The sequence below is a fragment of the Lonchura striata genome, chromosome 18 (genome assembly GCF_046129695.1).
Source record: "Lonchura striata isolate bLonStr1 chromosome 18, bLonStr1.mat, whole genome shotgun sequence".
NCBI classification, from domain to species: Eukaryota; Metazoa; Chordata; class Aves; order Passeriformes; family Estrildidae; genus Lonchura; species Lonchura striata.
The window spans coordinates 13,134,546-13,158,950 of record NC_134620.1 but is presented as its reverse complement, the minus strand read 5'-3'; the positions used below and the strand labels follow the sequence as shown (position 1 = coordinate 13,158,950).

General features: G+C 39.7%; 2 protein-coding genes across 2 annotated transcripts in view; both read right to left on the bottom strand.

The window, feature by feature from the left end:
- DNAH10 (dynein axonemal heavy chain 10) overlaps positions 1-7,152 on the bottom strand; it is a 48,798-nt gene extending 41,646 nt beyond the window's left edge. Inside the window, exons 1-11 of the mRNA XM_031506278.2 lie at positions 6,864-7,152; positions 6,467-6,559; positions 5,863-5,978; positions 5,257-5,425; positions 4,471-4,628; positions 3,558-3,788; positions 2,709-2,899; positions 2,046-2,244; positions 1,284-1,478; positions 963-1,133; positions 150-326 (exon numbers count right to left, since the gene is read on the bottom strand). Coding sequence (XP_031362138.1) covers positions 150-326; positions 963-1,133; positions 1,284-1,478; positions 2,046-2,244; positions 2,709-2,899; positions 3,558-3,788; positions 4,471-4,628; positions 5,257-5,425; positions 5,863-5,978; positions 6,467-6,559; positions 6,864-7,080 — 1,917 coding nt within the window. The 5' untranslated portion in view covers positions 7,081-7,152. The remainder of the gene's footprint in view (positions 1-149; positions 327-962; positions 1,134-1,283; positions 1,479-2,045; positions 2,245-2,708; positions 2,900-3,557; positions 3,789-4,470; positions 4,629-5,256; positions 5,426-5,862; positions 5,979-6,466; positions 6,560-6,863) is intronic.
- Positions 7,153-7,919: 767 nt separating this feature from the next.
- ATP6V0A2 (ATPase H+ transporting V0 subunit a2) lies at positions 7,920-23,662 on the bottom strand. The gene is made up of 20 exons (XM_021532782.2): positions 23,497-23,662; positions 22,187-22,265; positions 21,092-21,189; positions 20,130-20,267; positions 19,681-19,781; positions 18,888-19,014; positions 18,027-18,109; positions 17,590-17,683; positions 17,058-17,270; positions 16,375-16,525; positions 15,556-15,695; positions 14,645-14,799; positions 13,620-13,710; positions 13,207-13,325; positions 12,568-12,778; positions 12,312-12,431; positions 11,711-11,830; positions 10,375-10,492; positions 9,803-9,974; positions 7,920-8,937 (listed from the first exon to the last, which is right to left on the bottom strand). The coding sequence occupies exons 1-20, from the start codon at positions 23,611-23,613 to the stop codon at positions 8,835-8,837; spliced, it is 2,550 nt and encodes an 849-aa protein (XP_021388457.1). The 5' UTR covers positions 23,614-23,662; the 3' UTR covers positions 7,920-8,834.
- Between the last annotated feature and the right edge of the window lie 743 nt (positions 23,663-24,405).

The following is a 24,405-nucleotide window of genomic DNA, read 5'->3' as shown; positions in this document are numbered from 1 at the left end:
AACAGTGTGAAGGTTTCAATCTAGTTTTCACATCTAATATGGCTTGCTGTGTGCAAAGACTTCCCCTCACATTAGAGCACTTCCACATCTTCAGAAATGTATAACCTAAGTGTTTGTTCCTTCTTCAAGTACCAAAAGACCCAACATACATCCTGTCCACGTTTAGAGGCAAGCAACCCCTCTTCTTCTTGGAATCGAGTAATGGTGTGTCTGATCCGATGGGAAAGGGATCGGGACCAGGCTATTGCTCCAGCCACTGGAGGATGGTTCTTGTACAGAGGTGGATCCTTGAGGTTCTGAACAAAGATTTGCTCAACAATTTCAACCTGGAAGAGAATAAAATATTGCAAGGAATCATTTTCCCACTGCTTGTCCATGATCACTGTCTGATACACAACACAAGTTCTGAAGTTAATTCCAGCATCAAGATAAAAATATTTTGTCTTTATTTCTCTATCTTGTGGAGCTGTAAGATTATCTTTTATTTTTAAGTTTAATGTTCTTTGAAATATCAATAAAATAGCTTATACAAAAACTTTTCCAACGTACATTCTTCTACATTCTAGCCTTCCGAAGTTGATCTATGACACCTTCTGATCATATTATGAACTTGGTCATGACAAGAAAGCTGTAGGGTATAGAAGATCAATTTTCTCAGGAGGGTTGAGCTGCTGTTTACAAGGCGCAGGAACAGCCACAAGCCTTGTTGCATTCAGAGCACCTTCCTGTTCCTACACAGCATTACACATATACAAATGTGCACAACATTTCAGCAAATTAACCAGACTATTCCTCCAGCTTGGTCCCAAAAAAAGAGAGCAATTATCATGTTTATTTATAAAAGTTTTTTAGTGTTTTACATAGTAAATGACACCACACAGATATTTAGGTATATACAGATTTATGATTTTCATTATGTAAAGAACTTCATGTACTGGATAAGAAATCCCTAAATCGAATACCTCTTTACAATATTTCTCCAAAACAACATTGAACTTTTTCATCAACTGCTTATTAATAGTTTCAGGAATCTGGATATATTTGTATTTTAACAGCATGTCAAAAGCTGTTTCTGCTGATCGAAGGGTCGTGAAAGATTCATCAATAAACCTTGTCATCTTTTCTTCAATATCCTAAACAAAGGAAGAAAGCAAAGAACTCTTGTAACTTAGAAGTTCATCCTGCAGAACCAAGAAAGGGTGGCAAAATAAAAATATTTTTTAATAACAGCAGTCAAGCTTTTTTTTTACTATTTTTTGGCAAGCACAGTATATGGTACTTACCAGAAGATCTTCTCTAAATTCTTCCATAACAAATGCCCAGTCACGTGCATTTTCCATGCTAAAAGGGTCAAAGGTCAGGTCTTCCATAGGACTAATTACTATATTTACTTCTCTCTGTAGTTCATCAACACCCTTTGGATTTTCTGTCACAATTATCAGTTCAGGAATAAATATATTGTGAAGTTCTTCATTGACCTATTCATTCAGAAGAACATACCATAAGGCTTTCTTTTTAATATTTTTTCTGCCACTGAACACATTACTGTTGAATTTTTCCTTTCAAAAATATCAGCTACTCAGAGAATGATCGGTTTATGCTGTGATTTAAACCTCAAATATTTTGAGAAACTGAAAAAAAAACACAGCAATAATCTACAAGCCCAGCATTTCAGTTGTTATAACAGAAAATACTCAGTTATTAGTCCTTTTCACACCACTTTACACACAGTTTATTGATTGTGCAAATTGCTAATTACCCTGATTTAAATTAGCCTAAACACAGCATCTCTCCATTCATAGGTTATTCTGCAATTAATACACAGATTGACAGATGGCCAAATTTTATATTAAAGTATACTTAAATGGTATTTTTAATGTATTCCACCTTCAGCATTAGTTGTAGTATTGTTGGAATCAAAGGCACTGCTCAGGTCTCAAACACAGAAAGTTATTAACAAGTCTACACCTACAACACAAAAGAATCTCCTCTACAGAAGAAGACAGTGATTACACAATCTTTTTATTTATTGTCTATATTCCTACCTGAAAAATATAATACAGATCTTGACATATTGAAACCATATAATCTGTTTTCTCAAATAAACATTTCACGTCAAATTTCCAGTATCTCTTACTTCCTGATGCTTCAACTTGGATACAAGTAGTAAAATAACTTTTTTTCCATTGTTCAAGAGTGTTTTTAGCTTCAGTTATTTTCTTTTTTGCAGCAGCTGTGTCTTGTCTATTAATCAAATCAACACAGTTAAGATATTATAGATAGAAATACTATAGATTAAAAAAATCATATCTCAACTGGAATAATATACCTTGGTTTAGCAGGTTCTAACTATACAAAATCTAGGCAAAACTTGTAACTTATTTTCCATGTGATTTTGAAAGGCAATATTAATTGAAGAGTGATTTTGGTTACATTTATACCTCTTTTTTACCTCAGTCTTTCTATTTGCTTTGTTTGTTCATGTTCTTTCAATACAAAAGAGGACAAGAACCTATTTCTTCAGGGCTGATTTAGTAATTTATGAAAATTACAAAAGAAATTGACTTTTAATTGACTTTCTAATACAACATCAGATAGTTGAAAAATACAGACACCTCTTAGGTGGGAGTATCATCTACTGCACTTTGTGTAAGGCAAGCAAAGCTTTTAATAAACACAGCCCAGTTAAAGAGAAACCCAGCACTTACTTAAAGAGCGTTTGCAGATCCACAACTCGGCGCACTCTCTCGGCAATCGCCCAGGAAATTCGTTCCAAGAAGGGCACCATGCGCACGTCCTTGTTGTAGTGGCGGGACATGATCCACACCAGCCTCAGGGCGTTCAGCAGCGAAGGGATTACATTCGAGATAACATCAACCCCAGTGCCAGTTGATAAATTCTGTGAAATGCATATTGTGGGTAAGATGTCATGAAAACATATAAATTCATATTCAGTAAACTAATGTTTATTCTGGAGATGCCTCAGGTTATGAAAGTCTGTAAGATTATTAAATAAATAATCTGGATAAGGAGACATCCTGATGCATATATAACACAGGTTATGAAAGTCTGTAAGATTATTAAATAAATAATCTGGATAAGGAGACATCCTGGTGCATATATAACACAGATGGTTAAAGATGTGCAAATCTGCACCTTTTGCTCCAAATGATTTTAGGTCCTGATTTTAAATTTTGGCTCAACTCTTTGTTAGGATGATTTTCAATACAATTTAAACTTTGAAACATCAGCTGTAATTTGTGGTAGAAACTACCTAAAAAAAAAAAAAGAGTAAAGAAATCTTTGTTTTCCCCAGTTCAGCTATTTCATCAAAACTCCCAAACCAAGTGCTCACAGCTCTGAGCTTTCAAACATTAAAACCACTGAAACTCATACAAAATAAGCACTCCTTTTTAAAAATCAAATATAATTTATTAATCTAGAGTACATCTGTATTGCTGCTAAAAAGTGAAAAAATAAACAAGAAATGATTACATCAACAGAGAATTCAGGTAAGCACAGTTCAAACTTCACCAAGTTTTCTCAAGGGCAGATACCTTCAAATGGCGTTCAAGAGTTGAGAGAAATTTAGCATTATCTTGAGCTTCCATGTGATGCTTTTTGAGGTCACTTAAGACTATCTGTAAATTTTCAGTAAACTTAGATTCAGCTTCCAGCAGTATTTCCAAGACTTTTTGCACTTCTGGAAGCTTTATCTGTTCAGTAAGAGCCCTTAAAGTAGCATGATTTTCACGCCAGAGGTTAATTTCTGCAAGTGGATCAGGACCCTACAAATAATGTGGAATCGAATAAAAAAAGATTAATTACCATTATGCAAGAGTAAATATTTATCATCAGGGTTATACTTGTTCCTTCTTTTCAATAAACTTTATGCAGAGAGAAACTTGATATGATTCAACTATGTAAAACACCAGGCAGAAGAAGATCCCTGAAATAAAGAGCTGTACACACACTAAAGAAACTGCTTATGGGGAGTATATCCCTGAGCTTGTGGCTTTTCCACAAAATGCCTCAGCATCTTTAGTGGTATTAGTTACACATACGTTTGCAGAATCAAAACCTGAAAATAAGATATTTTTTTTGTTTATTTGAAATAATTTTTTGCAAAAAAAGAAAAGAAAAAATATAGCTGTCTATTTAAAAAAAATACTCAGTGCAGCTTTCAGTATTTCTTGGCTCTTCAGAAGAGAGCAGATAACAAAAGTCCCTTAGTTTTCCACAGTTATCCTATGTGGGTAGGATCTGCAGTGAATTACTTCATATTTTATTTATATTCTACTTCCCAGAGCCACACAGTTCCTCACTACTTTTGTTCTCCTTTTTAATAATTAGTAAATGGTTTTCCAACAATCAAACATGAAGACGAATTAAAAATTAACACAGTTCTTGTGAGGAAATGAAGCAAAGTCTCCAGGAATAAAAGCATCTTGGTGCTATAGGCAAGGTTACCTGTGGAACCTTTTTCAGTTGTTCCTCCAGAACTCCGGATATTAATTTCTGCCAGGACACTGCACAGCTTTTCAGGGAACGAACCACTACTGGAACTGTGGCAAGAAGAGTCACTTCTCTGTCTAGATTTACAGTGGGCATCTCCAGTTTAAGATGTTCTATTGGAAGAAAATGCACACAGAAATAACTGTCTTGTTCTGGCAGCAGTGGCAATCTGGCACCACTGGATATGTCTGCCCTCTCTCCTACTCTTACTCCAAACTCTTTGAAAGACTAATCACTGATTTCATCCATTTCTCCACACTGCCTGCTATGCTTCAGGGTGGGAAAAACACAGCTGGTACTGTGGGTCTCAGATTCAGTCAAAGAAAGAAACAGAGTTTCTAGCTACGCAGAGGCCTGGGAAAGAGCTGGGAAAGAATGTAAATAGTTCTTTATCTCTCTTGTTTTTCACATTATTTATAGCTAAGTTCTATCACTGTGCGTCAAGCACTCTGCACCAATGCTGTGGGTTGTTTTCACTTCAGAACCAATGGATTTGATCCTTGCAAAGCTCTGTATAAAAGAGGTGTATTTTGAATAAATCGGAGTTTTACTCTCAGCTGCCTTCTGAGTCAGAGTCTTCTCATTCCTGTCCTGCCTTGACAGCGACACTGGTACCAGCAAAGAGCAGTTTTAATCAAATCTATTTGTTATTCTACATAAAACCACTCTCAGGTGAGCCTCGTTCAACTGCCATGTGCTCTAATCACCACAGTGCTGGCAGAGGCAAAACATTCACCTCACCTGGTATACTCAGCTGAGTTTCACTCGTTGTTGGAGTATTAGAGTCCTCCACTGACTTTCTAGGCTCAGTCTCAGGTAAATTAATTTCTTCAGAATCTGCATTTTCACTGTCTGAATCAAAGGAAGTTTTCTCAGTCTGCTGCTGACCATGGGAGAGAGCTGGTGAAAACTGATAAGATTGAAAAAGGTGCTATAGATTAGATGGTTCATATTAAAAAAAAAAAAAAAAAAGCTTACAAGCAATTCACCTAACCATTCGATATTGCTCTAAAATTTAATTTAAGTGTGTCTCCTTCCATTTCACATCCTTAGCATCATTCTCTCTGCCTCATGTTCTGCAAGGGAATAGCTCCAGCATGCTTTTATGAAAGTCTGTGAGCACAGAAATAGAGGTGTCTGGTGTCACACTCCTAAATTATTCTCAACTAGGGGGGAAAAATGGGGAAACAAAATATAAAATAAGCATTCACAAATACTTAATCTTGACATATGAAGGTCACTTATTAAATATTAATATTTCTTATGTATAATCCATATAATACTAAATAGGCAAATCACTCCTAGAAACACTCAGGATTCCATATATAAAAGCTGTCACTCATTTACCTGTGAGATGACATTCTTCAGCATTGAGAGAGTATCATCAGTCAGCAGACCAGACTTTATCACTCGAGGAAGAATCTCATTAGCTTCAGTCAGGTCTTTAGGTACAGCAACTGTTTCTAAACAGTATACAAAAAAAAAAAGTATAAATCTAATTAATTGATACTAAAAGTATAAAGTCATTTCAATAATAAATTAAAACTCCAATAAAGCACTATTAGGTTTGGTGCAAATCATCTTCAAAACTAGTACTGGTTTTACTAATGCAAATGCTTTTTCAGAAAAGGCAGAAAAACAGTTCAGCATCATCACCTGGTTTTAAGTCTTTACTACTCAGCTTGATAATCAGAATATAGTTTTCTGTTCAAAAGAACAGTGGCTTGATTTGAACTCTTACTCTAGACAGAGGAAGAAAACCTTGCACAGAAATGCTGTTAAATAACAAAGCATCCCAAACCCTGGCTCTATTCTGAGTGTTTTCCTACCCAGATAAATAAGATAGATGTGCACTATCCTGAGTCCTTGTCTCTATCATATCTTCACAATGGGAAGTGCTGTTTAATGCAAAACTGGAAAGGCTGAGGCTGCAGTTCTTCAAGGCACATACCTTTGGTGTCTCTCAGAAAATACACAGTAGAATTTGACACAAACTCTTCGGGAATTTCATTAAAAGCCACATAGAAACGCTCATTCGTGCCACCTGCGAGCACACAAATGCAAAATGGGAGGACAACATGATATAACACTGCAGAGGGATGATGCAAATCCCACAGAGGGGACAAAATTCTAGAAATGGGTGGGATAGAAGGAGTTCAGGAGAACACAGCCGAACCCAAGGGATGGAAAGGCAAGAAAAGGGGTAAAAACAGGGGTCAAGGGATGCGACTCAGCAGATGGGAAAAAGAGAGGTTTGAGGAAGAGGGAAGCAGGGAGCTGTGGCCAGGCAGTGCCCAGGGAGAGCGCAGCGGGCCGGGGCAGCGGGACCCTCTCCCACCCCTCCTCACCGGCCGGGCCGGGCCGCTCGGCCCGCAGCAGCAGCAGCGCCGTGCCCGCCCCGCTCGCATCCTCGCTGCCCTCGGCGCCAAGGCCCAAGAAGCGCAGCACGACCCGCGCATCCTCGCCGCGGCCCAGCAGCTCCTCGAACGGCGCCGGATCGCTCAGACCCAGCAGGGAGAGCGCTCGGTCCCGCAGCCACAGCACCTGCACGTCGTTCAGGCTCATGGCGGCAACCCGCCAGACGCCTCCCGGTGGCCACGGCAACGGTGCGGGGCGGAGCGACGGCTGCCGCCCGCCTTCAGCCCGCTTCGGGAGGCTCCGTGCCCGCCTCAGGAGGAGCCTCAAGCGGCTGTGTTCCTGTACGGAGCCCGCCCCGCGCTAGCGCCCGTGGCGGCCGCTCCTTCTCAACACCGGCCGCGCTGCTTCTCGTCGGCACCAGCCGCTCGTTCCCCTCCACACCGGCCGCCCCTCACGGGCGCTTGCTCCCCTCACGAGCGCTGGATCCCCGCAGCACCCGCTGCCTGTCACGGGCGCTCGCTCTCCTCAGTACGGGCGGCCCCTCACGAGCGCCCCCGGGCACCGGCCGCCCCTCACAAGCGCTGGTTCCCCCCGGCACCAGCCGCCCCTCACGGCCGCTCGTTCCCCCCGGCACCGGCCGCCCCTCACGGCGGCTCCTTCTCTTGGGCACCGGCCGCCCCTCACGGCGGCTCCTTCTCCTGGGCACCGGCCGCCCCTCACGGCCGCTCGTTCCCCCCGGCACCGGCCGCCGCGCATGGTGGCCGCTCCTTCTCCTGGGCACCGGCCGCCCCTCACGGCCGCTCGTTTCCCCGGGCACCGGCCGCCCCTCAGCGCCCGCCGCCCCTCACAAGCGCTGGTTCCCCCCGGCACCGGCCGCCCCTCATGGCCGCTCCTTCTCTTGGGCACCGGCCGCCCCTCACGGCCGCTCGTTTCCCCGGGCACCGGCCGCCCCTCACGGCCGCTCGCTCTCCTGGGCACCGGCCGCCCCTCACGGGAAAAGCGGCGCCTGAGGCAGGGAAAAGGGTACGGACAAACACAGGGCCCGCTCGGCACAGCGCAAACGAGGCTTTATTGGGAATTCGTATGAAACAAGTGCAAAATTTAATTTGTGCTGTTCGTATGGCACAGATGTCAAAATATCATGGCAATATCCCCATTTTCACACTGATACAAAAATAATATGCGGTATAAATTAGGTCTACACTATCAGGACGTGCTGTTTGTGTGTCCGTAGAGCCTAACAGGAATGGGATCGAGGCCAATTCTTCATTTCATGTGCAAAAGTTTTTCCTCACTACAGGGGAAAAAACGAGGAGTAATTCTTGTAAATCCTGCCTTCTTCCATAAGGTTAAATATAAATATCAGTGTGGTTTCCAAAAGTTTAAAGTAATAACCCTAGGCAGAACCCAGAATGAAGAGATAACGTTTCCAGTGCAATTTTAAATACGGCCAAAAAAAGAGCACATTGCATCGGTGTGTATAAATTTACAGTTCATAATCATCCTGGAATACAGACTGAAAACAGACATTGCTTCTATTGCATTGCTGAATAGTTCCCAAAGTGCACAAGATGCAGCTGGGTTAAGTATGTGATTAGTAACGAACCTTTAATATAATGAAAAGTCTTTCCAATAATTTAAAAGTAACCATTCAAGAAAATAAGGAGACTCAAAAAAAAAAAAAGCTTACATGGGTTTCAGAACAAGCAGTAACTTTTTTTTTTTAAGAATAAAATTAATTTACAACATTAGTTTATCAAGAAAATGTACATTTTATATCTATATATTTTACAGGATGCTCCAGATCTATGTCTTTTTATGGGAGGTATGTTTTACAGAATTGTTTGGCTGCATTATAAGGCAATCAGTGAAAACCACTTTGTTCCACAAGAAACCATTCATAGGCAAGTTCCACAGTTATTTGCAGGCAATTCCAAACATTTCTGCTGACAGCAGCCAAATTACAATGCACCATCTTTATTAAAATGTAAAGAAATGTGCTTAAAAGAGAAAGGTGTAAACTTGTATCCTCCACCGGAGTAGAATTTGTTCTGAAATTCCACCCTGAAACGAGACAAAAAAGCAGAATCTGTACATGAATCCAAAACTGGTTGTCAAGGGACAGAACTGTGCAACCCAAGAAGCTGAATAAAACCAACTCCAATCTTTTCACTTGTTTTCTGTGCAGCTATTTAACCTTCTCATGGCAGTTCCAGGCTAATTTCGTGTTTCTCAGGAGACCCACACACACTACACCAGGCTGTAATGGCTCATTTCTTACTTCTGGCTTACTCATTTGTTTCTGAGTGAGCTGTAGCCAATTGTTTTGCAAACGTGCAATAACATGAGGACAATCTGTCATGTACGTAGCTCCACCTCCTGTCTTTGGACACTAAACACCTTTGTTTAAATTGTAAATTTCATCAGATTTCAAACTAAACATGTTCTGAATCCATTCCAAACTGCAGAACTTGTGATAGCAAGACTAAGAAAGGATTAAAATACTTAAGAGTTGGCAGCCCCACTCATTAATAGAAATGTTCTGCTGAACCAAATAAACGGACTGAAACCACATAGTGAGAGAAGCAGACTGAAACTAAAAATACTTATCCAAGCTACTAGTATTCTACATTATGAAAAACTGCAATACTACAAATCAAATGTACTAATATTTTGTGAATGTGGTTGAAGTTAAAACACATCATAAGCCAATATAATATTTGAATCTACTGAAAATATTCCAGAGGAACAATCAAATTCAACTAATAAGCCATTTATTTAATATAACTAAATAAATGTATTTCAGTACCGATGAGGCTGTTGACTCTTGCACTTTCCCTTTTAATAAGACAACTAAAATTTTGCAATAAAAATTCTCCTTAAATAAGCCAGTATATGCTGAAGTGTTCCATAGAAAAGAAGAACATACCAGTGAAGTCGTAGAGCATGGAGAAAAGCAGAAAGCCCCTCCATGACCAGCAGAATAAAAACTGTCAGCACAGCAAAGAATGCCACTACAGGGATTAGCAGCACGACACCGTACTTCGTATCCACACGGAGACCCACTCTCATCACCATCTGCCACAGAACTTCTGATAACTCTAATAAAAAAACAGAAAGTTGCCATCATTCATGCTGGTACTGAGTGCCTTCACCCACTGAGCCACTCTGACCTGTTCATTTAACCAACAGAAGAGCACCTGCTGAACATGGGAACTATAAGCAAACACCCTCCCCAGAGAGCTGCCCCCACCCCCTCAAATGTTTAAAGATACACCTCAGTGTCAAAATCAGATCTACTGAGAGCAGTATTTTACATAAAGTCACAGTTTTAGTTTGGAGGCTTGCATAGATCATGATTAGTTGAAATAGGCTTTTTTTTAATTAAGTGTATTTCAAATTAGTATAAATGGAACAGGCTAGCCTCCTTCTAACAGCATTAAAAATACGGATCTAGGAAAAAAAAACCCAAAAATATAAAAAAACCCACCCCCCACTTACGTGCATGAGCAAGACTTAATGCCCAGAGTCTCAGGTATGAGGCTGTGTTAGAGATGCATCCCAGGCAGTATTCAATGGTATGAATTGCTTGATTCATAAAAACATCTGCAAAGTTCAGCTAAAAAGATAAAAATACATTTGTATCAATTTTAACAAAACAGAGAACAAAACATAAGAGAACAAAAACATTCATCTGCAAATCCTTATTGCAAGGAAGAAGAATTCCATTGAAGGGTAAATAAATTGATTTTATATCAAGTAAAAAAAGTGTGCCGGTAGAAGATCCTTATTACAGAGATAACATTAAAAAAAAATCAGATGCTACAGTTTTCCAGTATTACCTTGTTGATAGATAAAAAACAAATGCAATTTATGTTTTCCACAAGGAGCATGATTAATACTTGAAAACTTTAAGTATTATAATCAGTTCTAATTCCCATTCTATTAAAATTCTAAGTTTATAATATCATTTTTTTTATCTTTAAAAGCAGGGGTAATTATGAGTAATGCTACTGATAGAAAGATAACCACACTAATACTGTAAGATATAAATACTTGTTACTAATAACGTGTTTCAAAATTGTTATTACTGAAAATTTCATCACTTACTTTGTCTGAATGTTGTATTTCAACACTTTGTATCATACATTTTGAACAAATAGTTCTTGTATTTTCTATACACAAGAAACAAGAGTCTACTACCCCAGTGAGACAATAACTATACATATTCTGCACATTAAAAAGCTGAAGCAATTCTTTGTCTTTCAATTCACATGGAATAAGTGAAATCTGTCCAGACCTTTAAAAATTTGCCCAAACTAAACAGCAGCAGTGGGTGGGGACTAGGAATGCTGCCCCAAAACCCATTAGCAATAATCCTCATCACAAGATTTAATTTGCAGACACAGAAAGACTTTTGTCCAGTTGAAAAGCCAAGATTTATTAATAGGAATCTGGGCAGTCACCACCTTTCCTCAAGTCTAAGAATCCATTAAACCAGACAAAACCCAGGATTTTTATCCCACTCTTCAATATACTTCTTTTATATTGAAGACTGTCCTAGATGCAGAGTCTTAACTGCAAATAAAACGCTCTTTCTGTTCTCTACTACAGATAGGTTGTGGTTAACTGTAACAGTCTGAAAATACCAAAAAATAATGATAAAATAGCAACAAATAACTATAAGTAAACTGCATTTGGGCACCAAGGTCTTTGTAAAGGCTCAGCTGAGTTTCTTCAAAACTGCTCAGCAGGTAGTGTACAGTTTATCTATTGACTGCCCACTTCTAATTTGCTTTTAAGAAGACAGAAACCAGAGACTAAGTAAAAACATTACCTCCTCTGCATCCTCCTCTCTGTGCCCGCTGTCTGAGTGACTGACACCTTCTTCGAGATCAGGACATGACAGGAGACAAAGCTCTTCTTCACTTTCTTTTCGGATAAGCTTGTAGCCACTCTGCAAAATGGGAATGTATTGTCTCTTCAAGCAGGCTGCCACTGTCATTTTTTAAATTTACTTATAGTTGCAGGCAAAGGCAAAAAGATTTAGAGGAACAAAGTACTATTATGTGTTTCAGTCCAAAAGTTTCCAAATTAATCAGAAACTGGTAAGACAAGTAGTAATGGGTTCAAACTGAATATAAATATACAGAAGAAAATCTTTCCTAAGAGAGTGGTGAGGCCCTGGCACAGAGAAGCTGTGGCTGCCCCATCCCTGGAAGTGTCCACGGCCAGGCTGCAGGGGCTTGGAGCAACCTGGGATAGTGGGAGGGGTCCCTGCCCACCACAGAGGGTGGAATGAGATGAGCTTTAATTTCCCTTCCAAGCCAACCCATTCTATAAAATACCCAGTAAGGACATAGTCTGTGCAATGAAACAGCAGCTGAATTCTGAATTTCCTACACTTAGGAAATGTGTGAGTGCCTTTCAGTACTTACCCTGTACATTCTTATGCCCCGGCCTCCACTGTGCAACCAGTATAAATAAAGTGGTTTACCAAGCAGCATTACAGGAACACAAAGAAAAGCAACACTAAGCAAAAACTTCTGCAGAGGAACCTGTTGTGGGGAGGCAGGTAGGAAAATTAGATTAGATCACAAAATCCAAAGCAGGAAAAGCCATCCCCTTTTCCTTTAAAGTATTATCTGCATAGGGAACACGGGATTTCCAAAAGCTTGGAAGAGCATTACTCACCTGGCCATTGAAGAAGCTCTGTGTTTCACCACTAGGAAACAGGAACATGTTAATAAATTGTATCAGAATACTGGGGGCAGCTGTGGAATTCTCTGCAGAGTAGGCCAACCATTTAAAGAAGATCATGAACACCAGGTAGCCAAATATGCATAACATGAATAAAAGTTCAGGAATAAAAACCAAATAAATATTATAGGTCTTCTTAAAATGCCTAAAAGGTAGAAATGTGGAAAAAATAAAAGTAAGTTTTACCAACACAGCCCAAATATGATTTCAATAAAACAAAGCACTTTTAAACTGTAAGACTGAGATTACAAACCAGAGTTGATTTCTTTTTATTCAGTGAAATTGTATCAGGTATTTCAGGGGAAATAAAAACTGTAAGAGACATATTTTTATTTAACAACAAGTGAAATAAAGTCTTGTATTAATTTGTTTTGGGATTTTTTTAGTATAATATTGAACCATCATCTCGCATATGTGAAGGAATTTTCTGTCTTTTTGTTAAGAACAGTTTTCACAATTGCTCTTATTCTGATCTCAAACAGTAATTCCAGTTTCTCTTACAAGATTAACAGTTACCATTCCAGACCTGACAAAAAATACAATATTGCTATTATTTTAACTTCTTGTACTTACAAGTGGTTAAACAGCCCCAGTACAACTCCAAATGTCATGTGAGTCACTCCAAGGATCACAGACATTTTCATTTTGAATGAATTTAAAAAAGTGAGACGGTTGCTTGCCAAATTCCATATCTGAAGAAGAAAACACCAAACCAGCATTGAAGAACACCATAACAGGAGGAATACACCAGTATCCTTTTTCTACTGGGGACTATAATTCTACCTCAAATGGAGGTCACAATTGAAATTTGAATTTTGTAAAAATAGTTCAATCTTCAACTTGTCAGAAGAAAAGGCCTTGTTGAACAGAGAATACAAAGAGAAATGTATTTTTTTCTTAATCAGATTTATCTTATACACATACCAAAATATAATGGACAAAGACTGATCATCACAAGTGGAAAATTAAAAAATAATGAAACTAACCGGATCAATACCAAAGGGATAAGCTCCATTGTAGACACCAGAAACATTTGGATCCAGTGCTAAATATTGATTAGATTCCACATCTTTATCACTGCAGTGAAACAAAAACACACTCAGATTTGACACTTTAAAACATGACAACATACTTTCAGTTCTGCAGGACACTGCTCCTGCTTTCCTTTACCTAACTCACCCACTGTCACACTTTAAAAGAGTGAAAGGATTTCTAAGCATAAAAGTCTTGACTAATACAAACAACAGCAAAAAAAAAATCCACCTAGAACCTCACAATCTGGCCTAATTTACATTCACTATCTTTCAAAACAAAGTTTATTGATTTTATTCCACTTCTCCTCAAACTCAAAGTTTCATTTTAAAAGTTCACAGTTTGCTTTTGCTTAAAATTCACTGTCAAACATTCAAAGAGTAACTGCTACCTTTTTTCCGTTTTGCATTTGGGAAAGTTTCTACTTTATTTGCATACAGTTTTTCATTATCACAGCACACACAACCTGTTCAAATTTTATCCACTGGTCTTGACTATTTGAAGCCACATCCTGTTTTGTAGGGCACCATGAGATGCAAGCTGTGAACACTAAAATACCCAAGAGTCATGACACCTCAAATCAGTGAGGTTATCCCACTCTGAGAAAAAGTAGATTTCACAATTCACATAGACTAATTGGGTTGTTTTTTTTTTAATCAAGAAAAGCTGTGTAGAGACTAGTCATTGTCAGGTAATTAATTTACTTCATTAATAGTTAATTTATTTTATTAGAGGCAAATGCCACTCAGCTATTCACTCCAGAAGCATGATCTAGGACAAATAAATCCAAAACTAGACCTATGTTTTCTATTCCTCCGAAAATCTTTATATAGACATACACACACACCTAGAAAATAAAACCTAAAACATCAATGTATAGATAAACCATAGCAGGATAGTTAAAACATGTGAACAAAAGGGTTAAAGTGCTGCAGGAAATACATCTCTGGTTTAATGGTATAGCAAGCATGCTGCTCACCTCCAAACCTTTTCATACATTGCTGAAACATTCCATCCAGATCCAAATATATTTATTGACTTTGAAAAACAGTCATTATAGATCAATCCAGTGTAAATAGAAAACAGTCCCATTAACAATATCATGTATCTGCCTTCAAATAACATTTTCATTGTCTGTCAGTATTGGGGAAAAAAGAAAAAATAGAGAATATCATCTGTTATGTGAGCAAAGGTTACCTAGACATGTCTAAGAGAAACACATTTTTGGACACATAAAGACTTCTAAAAACTAGAATTTATTTTTGAACAGTCATTAAGGCTTATGAGCCCCCATGACACACACTGAGACTTTTATCACCAGCACCTTTACATTAAGGAAGGGCCTTTTAAAGCCACCTCTTTCCTGGGACTACTTTACAAGAAATTACACATTTGCAGGCATTCTTAATTGAACATAATGCTAAAGAGACATGCAGGTGTTCCTGCATTCTAATCCATATGGTTAAAAAAATTAAGTGAAATTTAATAAATTTCAAACTGCAACTCTTTTTATAAACAATAAAAGGTGAAATTTGAAAAATTATTTTCTCCTTACATTGTCACTGTAATAACATTCTGTAAAACACATCACTGAGTAGCCCTCGTAGAACACAAGCATAAAAGCATCAATTTTTTCTAGATCTTTCATTACAACTTGATTAGTTCTGCTCTTCCAAGGAAAGTGAATAGAAATATTAAAATATTACATTAAAATATTAAAATATTACATTAATCTCATGGAATATGGGATCTTTTAACACAGAAAATCCTAAAATAATGGAAAAAAGCCCAATGAAGTACCCATGCAGAAAAGCAGTACTTTTCAGAAACACAGCCACTATTCAAATGATCTGGCTGGATGGGAAGTAAATCATTTGTAGTTCCTTTTACCTCATCTTGTGCTCTTTTTAACCTAGGGTGGTTTTCATTCAGTATTGCCAGGAGTGCAAATATGAACATGAGCAGCCCGTGCCCGAAGTCTCCAAACATAACCGCAAACAAGAAGGGGAAAGTGATGATGGTGTAGAGAGCTGCAAGGGCAACACAGCAGATTTTAGGCACAGCACACAGATGATGTTCTGTCTGCATTATCCCCAAGCAAGCCCATACTTAAATCTCTCAAAGGTTTTAAGTTTGAAAAATTTAACTCAGTTTAAAGCTTGTTTATTGTGTAGCAATGTTACAATTTTGCAGTAGCTGACAGTTCTGAGGATAATAATACGAGCCCAGGAAATAAAACCCAAGCAAACAGTTCTTCCTCTGTGGGTATTTTAGGTCTGTATTACAAGGTACATTCTCCTGTGCAGAATGACCCAGTCAGCATAGCTACAAGTATATATTAAAGTGGGCTATACAACAAGCTGAATTTTTCAAGTGATGAGCTCCACACTTCAGTAAGATCAATTACCATTACCAGTTTTCTTTGCATTTTCCCCTAAATATCTTCCTTACCCAAAGTAAAACATATAGAAGAGAAATTATACAGCTTTTATCACTACCTTTCATGATAAAATAATTCAGCAAAGCCAAATCCCATCTTGCTGCTTGGAGCACTGTTTGTGCTTTCGATGAGCTACTGAAATTTCAAAACAGCTACTAACAAGCAGTATGACTGTCACCATTTGGCCTTGCCAGTGCCCAATTCAGCAAGGTATCAAGGCAAGCAGCAATGACAGCACAGCTCAGAGTTCAGCTTTCAGAAGGACCAACCTGGATTAACTTCCCCATAGCTTCCAACTCCATAAGCATCAACGATGTTCTGGAACCCTGAGGTGAATTTATTGGTACGTATCAAAGTTGGAGGAGGTTGTGTTGTTGGGATGGTATTCATGAATGAGGGAATTGTAGCTCCACTCTTCCTCTAATTACAGACAGAGATATATTTGTGTAAGATCTCTGTAAATCTAATCAAAGTGAAAACATCTGCTCTATCAGCAGCTTCACTGATCCAAAAATACCATTAAATTATGGCCCAAGTTTAACATTTATCCCTGTGTACCCCCTCTAAAAACAGACTATGCAGTGTTCTAATTCTTACTTCATATCAAATATTAGATGAGACTACAGTCACAACATTATAAAACAAAGATTTGTTATTACAGTTTTCTCTCATAAAAACAACCAATGCAAGGGAAGTGGCACCTTCTGCATGACTGCAAATAAAACTGTGGCCCCAGCTGGACTCAGGTCCAAAACAGAAATTATTCAAGATAAAAAAAAAACACTACTCAACATTAAATAAAGGCTCTGCTTATAAAAAAATTGTTTTATACAGAGACCCAGATCTAGCTGTGCCTACTTTTAGCCTACTGTTAATGATTCTTTTCTTTCCTTACATGCATAGTTAGTTGAAGATAAAAGCTTTAGCATCAGTGAGCATTCAGGTGACTTACTGAGCCTTCCTCCAATGCATGGCGCAAGTTCTGGAGATCAGCCACTGGACACCAAACCTCAGCAATTAAACATTTATTTGTGACATCAAAACTGCACAGGTTAAGGACGTGGTAAATGGCTTTCATCTTCTTCACTTGGATAACCCAAGTATAGATGGATTCTGATGCTTTATACAAGACCTGGTGCAAGTATTCCTCAGTTTTATTCAGCACCTTTGTTTGAGGAAAAAAAACAAAGATCTCACTGAGAATGTGACAGTGGTTGTGCTGATCACAGCAAGAGCACCTCGTACGTGTCCAGTGCTGGGCCATGTTTTCAGGAGAGCAAGCAAACCTCTGCTGAAAACAGAAGGCAATTCCAAGTGCTGTGAGTTTTAACAGGTATGTGCAACACGAAACCAGGTACACCACTTACTGTCCCATCAGCTTCAAAGCGGCATGTATGTTAGAAATCAAATCAAACACTGTGATTCGTGAAATTATTTCCTAGGGCACAAGAGCTCCAGCAAGGGGAAATCTGCTCTTTACTCACAGTTTCAAGATCCTGAATACGAACGTTGAGTCCTTCGACCACGGCCTGGCGCTCCTCGGTGGTGTCGGGGTAGGGGTACACGTGACAGCGATAGCTGCAGGAACACAGGGCTGTGTTAATGACCAAACTCCCCCGAAACACAGCACCCAACCCCCTGCCACAGCCAGATTTGCAACACACCACTTAATAACCACGGAACAGGTTCAACTCAGAGGCAGCATTTTGCCTGTACTTGGTAAAGACTGCAAGTGAAATGACTCATGTATTTATTTGTACACTGCGTAATTATAGAGCTGGGTGCAATACGGGGAGGAACAAATTTAACACGAATGCTTGTATAAAAATCAACACTTCTAAGAAAGGGGTGCAGGGAAAAAACCAACTAGAAAATACCCCCAGTATAAAGGAATGTACCACATATTAGATTTACTTCTTACCAGTCACAAATCTTCTTAACTTTCTGACCAATTTGTTCACCCCAATAGGACACTAAAAAAACGGCCCACTTTGTGGTTTTACCCTAAAAAACCATAAAAAGTAAAGCTGATTAATTATGTTTTAACCATCAATTCCACTGTGACACAATAACAGAGCTAAATAACAAAGCTGAACAACTAGAAAAAGCTGTGTTAGTAGCATTAATCTTCCATCCATTTAGTGAAGATCAAAAAATAAAATTCAATTGTGACGGTATCTCTTTCTTTGCTTTTAACATTAGAATAAAACCAGAAAGTTTCCAGGGAAAATTAATGAGACATTATATTTTACTATCTCAGAATTCTTAGTAAGAGAAGAGTATTTTAAAAAAGTAATAAATTAGAATTCAAGTAAGAAAAAAAAATGGTGACAGATTAGGCTGCTGTAATTGATTTACAAAAACTAATTTTGTAAGTTCACAGGAAAACACTTCACAGAAAACTAGCTATACTTGATTTTTTCTTAACTACTGAATGAACAAGTGGAATGGTTATTAAAAGGCAATGCACTGGACAGACCTAGTTAATAAATATCCAAGCAGCCATTTCTGCCATGTATTTTGACAAAGGTGGCCAATCATAAAGTCACCACTATTCCACAATGAAATTCTGCACTCCTCAAACTGAACCACAACAAATTAATTCCCACTTCTAGAACCTTGAATTCTAAAGTCATACAAATTCTAATACTGCTAGATAGTTTTTCCTCCAAGGGCACTGGGAAATCATTTCCATTTACTTCAGGAAGACCTGAGCAGCAATTCTTCCAAATCATATGAGAAGTACAAATGAAATAAACTGATCACTACAATGTTTACTCACTGTATCTGGATCTTCCAGAGCCTTATCCAACTCTGCATAGGTAAGAAAGGGATAGCCTTTACACACTCTCCACAGCATTTTTTCAAATGCTTCAATTTTTGCTATGTGAACTAACCCAGATATGAATCTAGGAAAAGGAAAAATTTTAAATATAAGATAAAATGTACAAGAAAAAAAAAAAAGGAAATTCAGAGTACATCACTACAATAATTTACTATGTGCTATGGCTAGGGAAGGAAGCATCACCCTGAACAGGAAGTAACTGGTATAGAGAACACCAACTGGTATATAAAATGTTTATTTGTGAAACAAATAGACTACAAACCTAAGCACACAACTGGAATTACTTCTAATTGGTTATTTCTGTGATAGTGAGATTATTTATTTTTTCGTGGAAGATATCCTCTCATAATAACACCATAGACAGCAGTATCCATTCGGCATTTCAAAGGCAACATAATTAATGTTACATTTACACTGCCAGGTGATTAAAACACTGTATGTTTATCACAGAAAAAAGAATTTAAACAACAGAAGGAAGCATTGATTTAGAGATTTTCCTTTACACATGTCCTTGGTTTGATGGAAGCTTTGTGACAGATTTTTTGGGCGCTGTCCTGTTTATCTCTTCAAGTAATCTGGGTCTGTTATAAAGGTACATTGGGGCCAGGCTCTTGTCCTGTCTAAAATTGTTTGGCACACCTGAAATCACTACAGGCCATGTTTTAAGAGAACAACCCATTCTTTACAGCCCCTCATCAAGCACTTCTGAAACAGCACGTGCCATACCCACCCCAGCGAGGCACTCAGTCTGTGCGTGCGGTTGTAATCCACCAATGGCTCGTTTTCCACAGAAGAAAATTCTTCAAAATTTCCATGTAAATGGGATTCATGCTAGCAAATTAAAAGAAAAAACATTCATTGCTTCCAGGAAAAGAAAAAAACCAAACAACCTCTCATTCCATTATTATTCTAAGAAAGAAAAGGTAATTAGGTAAACGGTTTAATTAAAAATATAAAACTCATTTCCGTGTTCACTTCAGGCAACAGAGAGATCCTGGATCTCAAGTGCACTGCTTTTAACAATTATAGTCAGTGCTGCAAAATTACAGTGTAAATTTCTTAGTGCAATTTATGCACCAAAATAACACAATTACACCTCCATTTTCAAGCAATTCTACAAGGAAAAAATCACAAAAATGCCACACAACAAAAATCCCTGTCAATCGCCCCAAATAATACCTCAGGTGATCTCCTGACAAAATTCTGTGTGATCTGTAACATGTACTTGTATTCTGTCAATTCAAGCAGGTTTTTCCTCAATTTTTCTTTGTTTAGATTTACTTCCCTCAATTCTGTCTCCAGCTTCTGCAGCTGCTCCTAAGACATAGAGCAAAGAAAAGACACGGAATCAGTTACAGGATTTTGGAAAACAGAATAGGATTCATTTTCAACACATAATAATTTGACACAGTGATAGTAGTTTCCCATTTCTTAATTAACTAAAGCTACAGAGGTTTTATCCCTCAGTATGTCACAGATTGGTTTGTATTAAGTACACTTGATCCTCCACTGGCACCTGTTCTGAGTGCTGCTCTGCCCCTAATTTGTGTCAAAATAATGCAGACCTGGAATTAGAACTGCAGGTAGCAGAGGGTGAAAGATACCCATTTATTCTTTTAATATAATTACAACAAAACGGAATGTTATTCAAAATTACATCTGTGTTTTACAAGCTTCTACATCAAGCACAACACCAGAAAAAGCTTTCAGAGACAACAGCACCACGTTTTGCTGTGTGAGCAGCACCTGCAGAGCTTTGGGCAAGTAAAATTCACACACACCTGGAAATTTTGGATGCACAAAGAGCCTTAGGAAAGTACCAAAGCAATAAATGAGGCTGAGGGACCTTATCTACAGACAATCTGCCTGGAACAGTGTGATGTGCCAATCCATCAAAATATATCGGATGATTGCACACTCCCTGAGTTTGCTTTGACCCTTTCACAAGAATTTTGTGTTAATACCAAACCCTCACTGGCTTTGAAGTCACAATGGCAGCAAGAAATCAGAAAAAAGGAAAACAAATGCTTCTGCCCCCCCTCCCACCACATCCCAATAATTAAAATCTTTAGTAGTAAGATAACAACTCATTAAGCTTGAAATTAAGTTCCAAGACTTTGGCATCTGTTTAGTGGAGTTACCTGGATTTCTAAAATGTGTTTCAGCAAGGGGGCAGGAGGAGCAACATCTCCTTCAGGAAGTGGAATATCTGCTTTTTTAATTTCTTGTACTAAATACCCTGGAGTGGGAAGAAAAACAGCATCAGAAAGGAAACTGCATTGCCTACACTTCCTAGAGTGCTGCAGAGTTGACCTTCAGCTGCTCTTGATGGTGCTAATCACATTGCAGCATCAAGCCCTGGATTTTATTTATTCATTCTAGCAACAATTCACATAGAAGCCTTCAAAAATGAAGAAGATGAAGAGTGGTGGGTATAAAACACACAAACTATTCCTGCCTTGGAAGTCTGCAGAAGCAGGCAAACTTCAGAGGCTTCTCTTTCCCAACAAGTATTTTCTAAGAAGCTTTTACCATTTCACAGAACCTCTTTGTTGCTGCACGGTCCCACTTTCTGTTAATGGTGCAACTGTGTTACTTTCTGCCAGAAACGGATGTGCTGCTCACTGACCCATGTCTGGAGTAAAAAGTGTTCAAACAAAGCTGCTTAAGCAACCTTGACAACAAAATGCAACTCACACTGGGCAGGGGGGCTGCCAAAATAGCTGCTGGCACGACCAGCACGTGCCTCTGATCAGAGATTCCAATCAAAGGAATCCTTCAATTGTAACTTTTCCTCAGGATACACTGAAGACATCTGCATCTTGGCTGTAGTGTTCTGCCTACCCTTCTCCATTCATTAACTATCACGAGAACACCATTATTAAATTGAGGTATTTTTAAGGGTGTCTGGAAAATCAACAGCATTGAGTTATACAGCATGAAGAAAAAGGAAATATCTTACAGTCAAGGAAATATCCACAGTAAAGTTTCACTTTCCCTAGCAGACTTTTAAGTAGTAAACACTGAAACAGCCTCATCTATTTATCAGCAACACATTAGCAACCGTTCTTCACCTCTGAGCATAAGAAAAAACCCAAATCTATATTTAGTGTAAGTAAATTTCACAGCTTACAAAATCTGTGGGGGTTAAAAAAACCTGTAGCTGAAACCTCCACAGTAGTGCCACTCTGGTAATGCCACAGATGAGAAACAGCAGACATGAAAATAAAGCTCACCAAGTATTCTTTCCATTTCTTCACATTTCTTCACTTCATTCACATATTTTCTCTGAAACACACTTACATTTGGGTTAAGCTGAAGGAGAAGGACAAAATGCTTATTAGGAGTTAGAAATAGTAACCTCCCCTAAAAACTACAGCTGTTCCTGCAACTTCCTGGAGACAATTTGCATGAGCTCTGTGCTTGTCAGCTGAGAAGGCACAAAAACCTAAAAAGATGACAAAGCTTTTGAATAGCAAAGCTGGTTTTATTAAAGCAGAATTACCCATGTCAGTGGCTAGTTTTAATCAAACAATAAAACAACAAGGTCTACTGGAGAAACCATTCCTAATCTTATTTTGACAGTTTTAAAATATTACTTAATGACTTCAAATTAATGAACCATTTCACAAATTGGTTCTGATGCATTTCCGCAGTCTATTTAAAATATTAAATTTTACATACATCCCCATAATATGAACATGCAATATCTCTGACTACTTATCCAGCTATTAAATCAGAACCACTAATGCATTATTTCTACAATAAAGGGTGTATCAGGTAACTAGAATGACATCAAAGTGTTAAACATATACTCATGTAATCATTCTTACAGATCTGCCTCTTCCTCCATGCCATATTTACTAAGTAGCTGTTTATTTAAGTCTTCCCAGCAATGATTTTACAAGCTACATTTCAAATGTATGTTTGGAAGACATTCCATAGTCTCAGGAAGCAAAGATCATATAATTATGATGAGACAATGTAGAGACATGGCTACTTATTGCCCAACCCAACTTTATGTTAGGCAGGCAGGCAGGGAGTTTCCTCCAGGATGAAGTGCCCCTCCAGGAACAGGAACCTGTTATCAATAATTCTGCAGAGCAGCTGTTTCTGTGTGTCTGTCAGTGGGGTGGATGGAGCCATCAGCTGAGACTGATGGCACTGAGGCTGCAGGTGGGTCAGGGGCTCTCCCATGGGATTTCACTGCAAATAACCCCAATTTAAGGTACTGCTGTGAGAAAGGTGGGATCCCAAAGCATTCCTCCCGAGAGCGCCGGGGAGGCGGGAGCTCCACACCGCCTCTCCATCACTCATCCCACCCACCCGGGCGTCGCGGTGTCACCCTCTGGGTGACCCTGCCTTGGCAGGGGGTTGGAGTGGCTGATCTCCAGAGATCCCTGCCAACCCCAGCACTTCTGTGATCTGCCTTCAGGCCAATGCCACACAGCGACGGGCCATACACCCAGCAGCTTCCACCGCCCCACCGGCCCGCTGAGGGTCCCCGCAGCCCCGCGCCGCCCCGCAGGGCCCCGGCGGCACTCACGTCTCGGAACTCGGCCAGGCCGCGCTCGCCCACCTCGCTGAGGCACTCGTAGGCCGAGCCGCTCTGCAGGAAGAGCTGCGCCAGGCACACGGGCTCGCCGCGGAACAGCGCGCCCATGGCGGCGGCGGGGCTCAGCGCGGCCCGGCGGCGGCCATGGCGGGGCGGGGCGGGCCCGGCGCCGCTTCCGGGGCGGGGAACGGCCGCGGGGAACGGCCGCAGAGCGCGGCCCCGACCGGCTGCGCTGCGAGCGGGGAATGCGGGACTGAGGGAACACCACGGAGTCACTGAAAATGCTGAGCTGGAAGGGACCAGAAGGATCACGGAGCCCAGGTCCTGGCCCAGCCGCACCGTGTGGGCTTGGAATGGATTTTAGTGTCACCCAGTCCCAGCCCTTCCTGCCGTGGGCAGGGACACCTCGCACCCGCCCGGGTTGCTCCACTTTGAACACTGCCAGGCTTGGGGCATCCACAACTTCACTGGGCAACTTGTTCCAGTGTCTCACCAGCCCCACAGTAAAAATGTCTTCCTAATATCTAACCTCACCCTTCTTTCAATTTGTACCCATTACTCCTTGTTCTGTTCTATAGCTCTTGATGAAGAGTCTCTTTCTGGAGTTTCTTTCTGGAGCCCTGTAGGCCCCTTCAGATACCGGAAGGTTGCTGTGAGGTCTCCACACAACCTTTTCTCCAGACTGAACATCCCCAACTGCACCCTGTCTTTATATAACTGTTCCAGTCCTCAACTTTGTGGCCCATCCAAACCACAAGAAAAATCTCAAATGTTGCATTTCATCAGTTAAGGACAATGAGAAGATGTTTCCTGCACCCTGCATACAGACACAGCAAAGCATTAACTGGAAAAGGGAATTTCACATCAACACGAAAACAGCCAAAGGGTTATGACTTCTCA

Excerpts from the sequence above, each read along its gene's own strand:
- ATP6V0A2 (XM_021532782.2), bottom strand. The coding sequence starts at position 23,613 with ATGGGCGCGCTGTTCCGCGGCGAGCCCGTGTGCCTGGCGCAGCTCTTC. Across the intron at positions 13,326-13,619 it reads ATCCCTTTGGTATTGATCCG|ATATGGAATTTGGCAAGCAA; the intron begins GTTAGTTTCATT and ends TTTCTTCTTCAG. Across the intron at positions 10,493-11,710 it reads GAGAGGAGGATGCAGAGGAG|CTGAACTTTGCAGATGTTTT; the intron begins GTAATGTTTTTA and ends TTATCTTTTTAG.